The 11,190-nt window shown below is 66.1% G+C and overlaps 1 protein-coding gene across 1 annotated transcript in view; it reads left to right on the top strand.

Moving 5' to 3' along the window:
- gpha2 (glycoprotein hormone subunit alpha 2) overlaps nt 1-10,951 on the top strand; it is an 18,369-nt gene extending 7,418 nt beyond the window's left edge. The window contains exon 4 of the mRNA XM_085976071.1: nt 10,711-10,951. Coding sequence (XP_085832197.1) covers nt 10,711-10,809 — 99 coding nt within the window. The 3' untranslated portion in view covers nt 10,810-10,951. The remainder of the gene's footprint in view (nt 1-10,710) is intronic.
- The last annotated feature ends 239 nt before the right edge of the window (nt 10,952-11,190 follow it).

Genomic DNA, 11,190 nt, shown 5'->3' with positions numbered 1-11,190 from the left:
AGAGAGAGACCCCCCTCGCGCTCTCTCTCCCTCTCCCCCTCTATCTCTCTCTCCCCCTCCCTCGCTCTCTCTCCCCCTCGCTCTCTCTCTCTCCGACTCGCTCTCTCTCCCCCTCGCTCTCTCTCTCCCCCCTCGCTCTCTCTCTCCCCCCTCGCTCTCTCTCTCCCCCCTCGCTCTCTCTCGCCCCCTCGCTCTCTCTCCCCCTCGCTCTCTCTCCCCCCTCGCTCTCTCACTCCCCCTCGCTCTCTCACTCCCCCCTCGCTCTCTCTCTCCCCCCTCGCTCTCTCTCCCCCCTCGCTCTCTCTCCCCCCTCGCTCTCTCACTCCCCCTCGCTCTCTCTCTCCCTCTCCCCCTCTATCTCTCTCTCCCCCTCCCTCGCTCTCTCTCCCCCTCGCTCTCTCTCTCTCTCCGACTCGCTCTCTCTCCCCCTCGCGCTCTCTCTCTCTCCCCTTCGCACACTCTCTCCCCTCGCGCTCTCTCTCTCTTCCCTCGCTCTCTCACTCCCTCCTCGCTCTCTCTCTCTCCCCCCTCGCTCTCTCACTCCCCCTCGCTCTCTCACTCCCCCTCGCTCTCTCACTCCCCCTCGCCCTCTCTCTCTTCCCTCGCTCTCTCACTCCCCCCTCGCTCTCTCTCTCTCTCCCCCCTCGCTCTCTCACTCTCCCCCTCGCTCTCTCACTCTCCCCCTCGCTCTCTCTCTCCCCCCTCGCTCTCTCTCTCCCCCCTCGCTCTCTCTCTCCCCCCTCGCTCTCTCTCTCCCCCCTCGCTCTCTCTCTCTCCCTCCTCGCTCTCTCTCTCCCCTCCTCGCTCTCTCTCTCCCCCCTCGCTCTCTCACTCTCCCCCTCGCTCTCTCACTCTCCCCCTCGCTCTCTCACTCTCCCCCTCGCTCTCTCTCTCCCCCCTCGCTCTCTCTCTCCCCCCTCGCTCTCTCTCTCCCCCCTCGCTCTCTCTCTCCCCCCTCGCTCTCTCTCCCCCCTCGCTCTCTCTCCCCCCTCGCTCTCTCTCCCCCCCTCGCTCTCTCTCCCCCCTCGCTCTCTCTCCCCCCTCGCTCTCTCTCCCCCCTCGCTCTCTCTCCCCCCTCGCTCTCTCTCCCCCCTCGCTCTCTCTCTCCCCCCTCGCTCTCTCTCTCCCCCCTCGCTCTCTCTCTCCCCCCTCGCTCTCTCTCTCCCCCCTCGCTCTCTCTCTCCCCCCTCGCTCTCTCTCTCCCCCCTCGCTCTCTCTCTCCCCCCTCGCTCTCTCTCTCCCCCCTCGCTCTCACTCTCCCCTCGCTCTCACTCTCCTCCCTCGCTCTCTCTCTCCCCCCTCGCTCTCACTCTCCTCCCTCGCTCTCTCTCTCCCCCCCTCGCTCTCTCTCTCCCCCCTCGCTCTCACTCTCCTCCCTCGCTCTCTCTCTCCCCCCCTCGCTCTCTCACTCCCTCCTCGCTCTCTCACTCCCTCCTCGCTCTCTCTCTCCTCCCTCGCTCTCTCTACCTCCTCGCTCTCTCACTCCCCCTCGCTCTCTCTCTCCCTCCTCGCTCTCTCACTCCCCCTCGCTCTCACTCTCCTCCCTCGCTCTCACTCTCCTCCCTCGCTCTCACTCTCCTCCCTCGCTCTCTCTCTCCTCCCTCGCTCTCTCTCTGCCCCCTCGCTCTCACTCTCCTCCCTCGCTCTCTCTCCTCCCTCGCTCTCTCTCTCCCCCCTCGCTCTCTCTCCCCCCTCGCTCTCTCTCTCCCCCCTCGCTCTCTCTCCCCCCCTCGCGCTCTCTCCTCCCTCGCTCTCTCTCTCCCCCCCTCGCTCTCTCTCTCCCCCCCTCGCTCTCTCTCTCCCCCCTCGCTCTCTCTCCTCCCTCGCTCTCTCTCCCTCCTCGCTCTCTCACTCCCCCTCGCTCTCTCACTCCCCCTCGCTCTCTCTCTCCCTCCTCGCTCTCTCACTCCCCCTCGCTCTCACTCCCCCTCGCTCTCTCTCCCCCCTCGCTCTCACTCTCCTCCCTCGCTCTCACTCTCCTCCCTCGCTCTCACTCTCCTCCCTCGCTCTCACTCTCCTCCCTCGCTCTCTCTCTCCTCCCTCGCTCTCTCTCTGCCCCCTCGCTCTCTCTCTGCCCCCTCGCTCTCACTCTCCTCCCTCGCTCTCTCCCTCCCTCGCTCTCTCTCTCCTCCCTCGCTCTCTCTCTCCTCCCTCGCTCTCTCTCTCCTCCCTCGCTCTCTCTCTCCTCCCTCGCTCTCTCTCTCCTCCCTCGCTCTCTCTCTCCCCCCTCGCTCTCTCTCTCTCCCCCCTCGCTCTCTCTCTCCCCCCTCGCTCTCTCTCTCCCCCCTCGCTCTCTCTCTCCCCCCTCGCTCTCTCTCTCCCCCCTCGCTCTCTCTCTCCCCCCTCGCTCTCTCTCTCCCCCCTCGCTCTCTCTCTCCCCCCTCGCTCTCACTCTCCTCCCTCGCTCTCTCTCCCCCCTCGCTCTCTCTCTCCCCCCCTCGCTCTCTCTCTCCTCCCTCGCTCTCTCTCCTCCCTCGCTCTCTCTCCTCCCTCGCTCTCTCTCTCTCCCCCCTCGCTCTCTCTCTCCCCCCTCGCTTTCTCTCTCCCCCCTCGCTCTCTCTCTCCCCCCTCGCTCTCTCTCTCCTCCCTCGCTCTCTCTCTCTCCCCCCCTCGCTCTCACTCTCCTCCCTCGCTCTCTCTCTCCCCCCTCGCTCTCTCTCTCCCCCCCTCGCTCTCTCTCTCCCCCCCTCGCTCTCTCTCTCCCCCCCTCGCTCTCTCTCCTCCCCCTCGCTCTCTCTCCTCCCCCTCGCTCTCTCTCTCCTCCCTCGCTCTCTCTCTCCTCCCTCGCTCTCTCTCTCCCCCCCTCGCTCTCTCTCTCCCCCCTCGCTCTCACTCTCCTCCCTCGCTCTCACTCTCCTCGCTCCCTCCTCCCCCCGCTCTCTCTCTCCCCCCCTCGATCTCTCACTCCCTCCTCGCTCTCTCTCTCCTCCCTCGCTCTCTCTCTCCCCCTCGCTCTCTCTCCCCCTCGTTCTCTCTGTCCCCCCTCGCTCTCTCTCCCCTCGCTCTCACTCTCCTCCCTCGCTCTCTCTCTCCCCCCCTCGCTCTCTCACTCCCTCCTCGCTCTCTCTCCCCCCTCGCTCTCTCTCCCCCTCGCTCTCTCTCCCCCTCGCTCTCTCTCTCCCCCTCGCTCTCTCTCTCCCCCTCGCTCTCTCTCTCCCCCTCGCTCTCTCTCTCCCCCTCGCTCTCTCTCTCCCCCTCGCTCTCTCACTCCCCCTCGCTCTCTCACTCCCCCCTCGCTCTCTCACTCCCCCCTCGCTCTCTCACTCCCCCCTCGCTCTCTCACTCCCCCCTCGCTCTCTCACTCCCCCCTCGCTCTCTCACTCCCCCCTCGCTCTCTCTCTCCCCCCCTCGATCTCTCACTCCCTCCTCGCTCTCTCTCTCCTCCCTCGCTCTCTCTCTCCCCCTCGCTCTCTCTCCCCCTCGTTCTCTCTGTCCCCCCTCGCTCTCTCTCCCCTCGCTCTCACTCTCCTCCCTCGCTCTCTCTCTCCCCCCCTCGCTCTCTCACTCCCTCCTCGCTCTCTCTCCCCCCTCGCTCTCTCTCCCCCTCGCTCTCTCTCCCCCTCGCTCTCTCTCTCCCCCTCGCTCTCTCTCTCCCCCTCGCTCTCTCTCTCCCCCTCGCTCTCTCTCTCCCCCTCGCTCTCTCACTCCCCCTCGCTCTCTCACTCCCCCTCGCTCTCTCACTCCCCCCTCGCTCTCTCACTCCCCCCTCGCTCTCTCACTCCCCCCTCGCTCTCTCACTCCCCCCTCGCTCTCTCACTCCCCCCTCGCTCTCTCACTCCCCCCTCGCTCTCTCACTCCCCCCTCGCTCTCTCACTCCCCCCTCGCTCTCTCACTCCCCCCTCGCTCTCTCACTCCCCCCTCGCTCTCTCTCTCCCCCCTCGCTCTCTCACTCCCCCCTCGCTCTCTCACTCCCCCTCGCTCTCTCTCTCTCCCTCTCCCCCTCTATCTCTCTCTCCCCCTCTCTCGCTCTCTCTCCCCCTCGCGCTCTCTCTCTCTCCCCCCTCCCTCCCTCGCTCTCTAGCTCCTCCCTCGCTCTCTCTCTCCCCCTCGCTCTCTCTCTCTCCCCTTCGCACACTCTCTCCCCTCGCTCTCTCTCTCTTCCCTCGCTCTCTCACTCCCTCCTCGCTCTCTCTCTCTCCCCCCTCGCTCTCTCTCTCCCCCCCTCGCTCTCTCTCCCCCTCGCTCTCTCCCCCTCGCTCTCTCTCTCCCCCCCTCGCTCTCTCACTCCCCCTCGCTCTCTCTCTCCCTCTCCCCCTCTATCTCTCTCTCCCCCTCCCTCGCTCTCTCTCCCCCTCGCACTCTCTCTCTCCCCCCTCCCTCGCTCTCTCTCTCCCCTTGCTCTCTCTCTCTGCCCCCTCGCTCTCACTCTCCCCTCGCTCTCACTCTCCCCTCGCTTTCTCTCCCCCCTCGCTCTCTCTCCCCCCCTCGCTCTCTTTCTCTCTCTCTCCCCCCTCGCTCTCTCTCTCCCCCCTCGCTCTCTCTCTCCCCCCTCGCTCTCTCTCTCCCCCCTCGCTCTCTCTCTCCCCCCCTCGCTCTCTCTCCCCCCCCTCGCTCTCCCTCTCCCCCCCTCGCTCTCTCTCTCTCTCCCTCCCCCTCGCTCTCTCTCCCTCCCCCTCGCTCGCTCTCTCCCCCCTCGCTCTCTCTCTCCCCCCTTGCTCTCTCTCTCTCCCTCCCCCTCGCTCTCTCTCCCTCCCCCTCGCTCTCTCTCCCCTCGCTCTCTCTCTCTCCCCCCTCGCTCTCTCTCTCTCCCCCCTCGCTCTCTCTCTCTCCCCTCGCTCTCTCTCTCGCCCCTCGCTCTCTCCCCCCTCGCTCTCTCCCCCCTCGCTCTCTCTCCCCCCTCGCTCTCTCTCTCCCCTCGCTCTCTCTCTCCCCTCGCTCTCTCTCTCCCCTCGCTCTCTCTCTCCCCTCGCTCTCTCTCTCCCCTCGCTCTCTCTCTCCCCTCGCTCTCTCTCTCCCCTCGCTCTCTCTCTCCCCTCGCGCTCTCTCTCTCTACCCCCTCGCTCTCTCTCTATCTCCCCTCGCTCTCTCTCCCCCCTTGCTCTCTCTCTCTCCTCGCTCTCTCACTCCCCCCCTCGCTCTCTCACTCCCCCCTCGCTCTCTCACTCCCCCCTCGCTCTCTCTCGCCCCCTCGCTCTCTCTCGCCCCCTCGCTCTCTCTCGCCCCCTCGCTCTCTCTCGCCCCCTCGCGCTCTCTCTCTCCCCCTCGCGCTCTCTCTCTCCCCCTCGCGCTCTCTCTCTCCCCCTCGCGCTCTCTCTCTCCCCCCTCGCTCTCTCTCTCCCCCCTCGCTCTCTCTCTCCCCCCTCGCTCTCTCTCTCCCCCCTCGCTCTCTCTCTCCCCCCTCGCTCTCTCTCTCCCCCCTCGCTCTCTCTCTCCCCCCTCGCTCTCTCTCTCCCCCCTCGCTCTCTCTCTCCCCCCTCGCTCTCTCTCTCCCCCCTCGCTCTCTCTCTCCCCCCTCGCTCTCTCTCTCCCCCCTCGCTCTCTCTCTCCCCCCTCGCTCTCTCTCTCCCCCCTCGCTCTCTCTCTCCCCCCTCGCTCTCTCTCTCCCCCCTCGCTCTCTCTCTCCCCCCTCGCTCTCTCTCTCCCCCCTCGCTCTCTCTCTCCCCCCTCGCTCTCTCTCTCCCCCCTCGCTCTCTCTCTCCCCCTCGCTCTCTCTCTCCCCCCTCGCTCTCTCTCTCCCCCCTCGCTCTCTCTCTCCCCCCTCGCTCTCTCTCTCCCCCCTCGCTCTCTCTCTCCCCCCTCGCTCTCTCTCTCCCCCCTCGCTCTCTCTCTCCCCCCTCGCTCTCTCTCTCCCCCCTCGCTCTCTCTCTCCCCCCTCGCTCTCTCTCTCCCCCCTCGCTCTCTCTCTCCCCCCTCGCTCTCTCTCTCCCCCCTCGCTCTCTCTCTCCCCCCTCGCTCTCTCTCTCCCCCCTCGCTCTCTCTCTCCCCCCTCGCTCTCTCTCTCCCCCCTCGCTCTCTCTCTCCCCCCTCGCTCTCTCTCTCCCCCTCGCTCTCTCTCCCCCCTCGCTCTCTCTCTCCCCCCTCGCTCTCTCACTCCCCCCTCGCTCTCTCTCTCCCCCCTCGCTCTCTCTCCCCCCTCGCTCTCTCACTCCCCCTCGCGCTCTCTCTCTCCCTCTCCCCCTCCATCTCTCTCTCCCCCTCCCTCGCTCTCTCTCCCCCTCGCTCTCTCTCTCTCCGACTCGCTCTCTCTCCCCCTCGCTCTCTCTCTCCCCCCTCGCTCTCTCACTCCCCCCTCGCTCTCTCTCTCCCCCCTCGCTCTCTCTCTCCCCCCTCGCTCTCTCTCTCCCCCCTCGCTCTCTCTCTCCCTCTCCCCCTCTATCTCTCTCTCCCCCTCCCTCGCTCTCTCTCCCCCTCGCTCTCTCTCTCTCCGACTCGCTCTCTCTCCCCCTCGCTCTCTCTCTCCCCCCTCGCTCTCTCTCTCCCTCTCCCCCTCTATCTCTCTCTCCCCCTCCCTCGCTCTCTCTCCCCCTCGCTCTCTCTCTCTCCGACTCGCTCTCTCTCCCCCTCGCTCTCTCTCTCCCCCCTCGCTCTCTCTCTCCCCCCTCGCTCTCTCTCTCCCCCCTCGCTCTCTCTCTCCCCCCTCGCTCTCTCACTCCCCCCTCGCTCTCTCACTCCCCCCTCGCTCTCTCTCTCCCCCCTCGCTCTCTCACTCCCCCCTCGCTCTCTCACTCCCCCTCGCTCTCTCTCTCTCCCTCTCCCCCTCTATCTCTCTCTCCCCCTCTCTCGCTCTCTCTCCCCCTCGCGCTCTCTCTCTCTCCCCCCTCCCTCCCTCGCTCTCTAGCTCCTCCCTCGCTCTCTCTCTCCCCCTCGCTCTCTCTCTCTCCCCTTCGCACACTCTCTCCCCTCGCTCTCTCTCTCTTCCCTCGCTCTCTCACTCCCTCCTCGCTCTCTCTCTCTCCCCCCTCGCTCTCTCTCTCCCCCCCTCGCTCTCTCTCCCCCTCGCTCTCTCCCCCTCGCTCTCTCTCTCCCCCCTCGCTCTCTCCCCCTCTCTCTCTCCTCTCCCCTCCTCGCTCTCTCCCCTCCACTCGCTCTCTCCTCTCCCTCTCTCTCTCTCTCCCCTCCTCTCTCCCTCGCTCTCTCTCCCCTCCACTCCCCTCGCTCTCTCTCCTCCCTCTCCCCCTCTATCTCTCTCTCCCCCTCCCTCGCTCTCTCTCCCCCTCGCACTCTCTCTCTCCCCCCTCCCTCGCTCTCTCTCTCCCCTTGCTCTCTCTCTCTGCCCCCTCGCTCTCACTCTCCCCTCGCTCTCACTCTCCCCTCGCTTTCTCTCCCCCCTCGCTCTCTCTCCCCCCCTCGCTCTCTTTCTCTCTCTCTCCCCCCTCGCTCTCTCTCTCCCCCCTCGCTCTCTCTCTCCCCCCTCGCTCTCTCTCTCCCCCCTCGCTCTCTCTCTCCCCCCTCGCTCTCTCTCCCCCCCTCGCTCTCCCTCTCCCCCCCTCGCTCTCTCTCTCTCCCTCCCCCTCGCTCTCTCTCCCTCCCCTCGCTCGCTCTCTCCCCCCTCGCTCTCTCTCTCCCCCCTTGCTCTCTCTCTCTCCCTCCCCCTCGCTCTCTCTCCCTCCCCCTCGCTCTCTCTCCCCTCGCTCTCTCTCTCTCCCCCCTCGCTCTCTCTCTCTCCCCCCTCGCTCTCTCTCTCTCCCCTCGCTCTCTCTCTCGCCCCTCGCTCTCTCCCCCCTCGCTCTCTCCCCCCTCGCTCTCTCTCCCCCCTCGCTCTCTCTCTCCCCTCGCTCTCTCTCTCCCCTCGCTCTCTCTCTCCCCTCGCTCTCTCTCTCCCCTCGCTCTCTCTCTCCCCTCGCTCTCTCTCTCCCCTCGCTCTCTCTCTCCCCTCGCTCTCTCTCTCCCCTCGCGCTCTCTCTCTCTACCCCCTCGCTCTCTCTCTATCTCCCCTCGCTCTCTCTCCCCCCTTGCTCTCTCTCTCTCCTCGCTCTCTCACTCCCCCCCTCGCTCTCTCACTCCCCCCTCGCTCTCTCACTCCCCCCTCGCTCTCTCTCGCCCCCTCGCTCTCTCTCGCCCCCTCGCTCTCTCTCGCCCCCTCGCTCTCTCTCGCCCCCTCGCGCTCTCTCTCTCCCCCTCGCGCTCTCTCTCTCCCCCTCGCGCTCTCTCTCTCCCCCTCGCGCTCTCTCTCTCCCCCCTCGCTCTCTCTCTCCCCCCTCGCTCTCTCTCTCCCCCCTCGCTCTCTCTCTCCCCCCTCGCTCTCTCTCTCCCCCCTCGCTCTCTCTCTCCCCCCTCGCTCTCTTCTCTCCCCCCCTCGCTCTCTCTCTCCCCCCTCGCTCTCTCTCTCCCCCCTCGCTCTCTCTCTCCCCCCTCGCTCTCTCTCTCCCCCCTCGCTCTCTCTCTCCCCCCTCGCTCTCTCTCTCCCCCCTCGCTCTCTCTCTCCCCCCTCGCTCTCTCTCTCCCCCCTCGCTCTCTCTCTCCCCCCTCGCTCTCTCTCTCCCCCCTCGCTCTCTCTCTCCCCCCTCGCTCTCTCTCTCCCCCCTCGCTCTCTCTCTCCCCCCTCGCTCTCTCTCTCCCCCCTCGCTCTCTCTCTCCCCCCTCGCTCTCTCTCTCCCCCCTCGCTCTCTCTCTCCCCCCTCGCTCTCTCTCTCCCCCCTCGCTCTCTCTCTCCCCCCTCGCTCTCTCTCTCCCCCCTCGCTCTCTCTCTCCCCCTCGCTCTCTCTCTCCCCCCTCGCTCTCTCTCTCCCCCCTCGCTCTCTCTCTCCCCCCTCGCTCTCTCTCTCCCCCCTCGCTCTCTCTCTCCCCCCTCGCTCTCTCTCTCCCCCCTCGCTCTCTCTCTCCCCCCTCGCTCTCTCTCTCCCCCCTCGCTCTCTCTCTCCCCCCTCGCTCTCTCTCTCCCCCCTCGCTCTCTCTCTCCCCCCTCGCTCTCTCTCTCCCCCTCGCTCTCTCTCCCCCCTCGCTCTCTCTCTCCCCCCTCGCTCTCTCACTCCCCCCTCGCTCTCTCTCTCCCCCCTCGCTCTCTCTCCCCCCTCGCTCTCTCACTCCCCCTCGCGCTCTCTCTCTCCCTCTCCCCCTCCATCTCTCTCTCCCCCTCCCTCGCTCTCTCTCCCCCTCGCTCTCTCTCTCTCCGACTCGCTCTCTCTCCCCCTCGCTCTCTCTCTCCCCCCTCGCTCTCTCACTCCCCCCTCGCTCTCTCTCTCCCCCCTCGCTCTCTCTCTCCCCCCTCGCTCTCTCTCTCCCCCCTCGCTCTCTCTCTCCCTCTCCCCCTCTATCTCTCTCTCCCCCTCCCTCGCTCTCTCTCCCCCTCGCTCTCTCTCTCTCCGACTCGCTCTCTCTCCCCCTCGCTCTCTCTCTCCCCCCTCGCTCTCTCTCTCCCCCCTCGCTCTCTCTCTCCCCCCTCGCTCTCTCTCTCCCCCCTCGCTCTCTCACTCCCCCTCGCTCTCTCTCGCCCCCTCGCTCTCTCTCCCCCCTCGCTCTCTCACTCCCCCTCGCTCTCTCACTCCCCCTCGCTCTCTCACTCCCCCCTCGCTCTCTCTCTCCCCCCTCGCTCTCTCTCCCCCCTCGCTCTCTCTCCCCCCTCGCTCTCTCACTCCCCCTCGCTCTCTCTCTCCCTCTCCCCCTCTATCTCTCTCTCCCCCTCCCTCGCTCTCTCTCCCCCTCGCTCTCTCTCTCTCCGACTCGCTCTCTCTCCCCCTCGCGCTCTCTCTCTCTCCCCTTCGCACACTCTCTCCCCCTCGCGCTCTCTCTCTCTTCCCTCGCTCTCTCACTCCCTCCTCGCTCTCTCTCTCTCCCCCCTCGCTCTCTCACTCCCCCTCGCTCTCTCACTCCCCCTCGCTCTCTCACTGCCCCTCGCCCTCTCTCTCTTCCCTCACTCTCTCACTCCCCCCTCGCTCTCTCTCTCTCTCCCCCCTCGCTCTCCTCACTCTCCCCCTCGCTCTCTCACTCTCCCCCTCGCTCTCTCACTCTCCCCCTCGCTCTCTCTCTCCCCCCTCGCTCTCTCTCTCCCCCTCGCTCTCTCTCTCTCCCTCCTCGCTCTCTCTCTCCCCTCCTCGCTCTCTCTCTCCCCTCCTCGCTCTCTCTCTCCCCCCCTCGCTCTCTCTCTCCCCCCCTCGCTCTCTCTCTCCCCCCTCGCTCTCTCTCTCCCCCCTCGCTCTCTCACTCTCCCCCTCGCTCTCTCACTCTCCCCCTCGCTCTCTCACTCTCCCCCTCGCTCTCTCACTCTCCCCCTCGCTCTCTCACTCTCCCCCTCGCTCTCTCACTCTCCCCCTCGCTCTCTCACTCTCCCCCTCGCTCTCTCACTCTCCCCCTCGCTCTCTCACTCTCCCCCTCGCTCTCTCACTCTCCCCCTCGCTCTCTCACTCTCCCCCTCGCTCTCTCACTCTCCCCCTCGCTCTCTCACTCTCCCCCTCGCTCTCTCTCTCCCCCCTCGCTCTCTCGCTCCTCCCTCGCTCTCTCTCTCCCCCTCGCTCGCTCCCCCCCTCGTTCTCTCTGTCCCCCCCTCGTTCTCTCTGTCCCCCCCTCGTTCTCTCCCTCGCTCTCTCTTCCTCCCCTCCTCGCTCTCTCTCCCTCCCCTCCTCGCTCTCTCTCCCTCCCTCCCCTCGTTCTCTTCCCCTCCCCTCACTCTCTTCCCCTCCCCTCGCTCTCTTCCCCTCATCTCGCTCTCTTCCTCTCCCCTTGCTCTTTTTCATCCCGTCCCTCGCTCGATTTCCGTCCCCCCCTCGCTCCCCAGATCTGTGTGGAGGTGGAGTTTGATTGACGGCTCTAACAGGCTCCTTCTGTCTTTCCCAGGTGAAGGTGAGACTGTTCTGCGGCCCTAGGAGAGAAGAGATCAATATCTTCACGGCCAAGACCTGCCGCTGTGACATGTGTCGACTGTCTAGATACTGAGGGTCTCCCCTTTCCCCCAGTCCGACTGAACCTGAGCCTGGGACCCTGGACAACCCCAGCAAATACAGGAACAGAAAGACTCGCATTTCTCCAGCGCCTTTCACCACCTCAGGACGTCCCAAAGCGCTTTACAGCCAATGAAGTACTTTTTGAAGTGTGGTCACTGTTGTAATGTAGGAAACGTGGCAGCCAATTTGTGCACAGCAAGCTCCCACAAACAGCAATGAGATAAATGACCGGATAATCTGTTTTAGTGCTGGTTGTGGGATAAATATTGGCCCCAGGACACCGGGGAGAACTCCCCTGCTCTTCTTCCGATACTGGCCGTGGGATCTTTTACATCCACCTGAGAGAGCAGACAGGGCCTCGGTTTAACGTCTC

This window comes from Somniosus microcephalus, unplaced genomic scaffold (assembly GCF_052327205.1).
Source record: "Somniosus microcephalus isolate GS21.2 unplaced genomic scaffold, FLI_Smic_1.0 unresolved_chr2, whole genome shotgun sequence".
In the NCBI taxonomy this organism is placed as follows: Eukaryota; Metazoa; Chordata; class Chondrichthyes; order Squaliformes; family Somniosidae; genus Somniosus; species Somniosus microcephalus.
The sequence above is the reverse complement of the archived record's forward strand: the minus strand, read 5'-3'. Positions and strand labels throughout refer to the sequence as shown.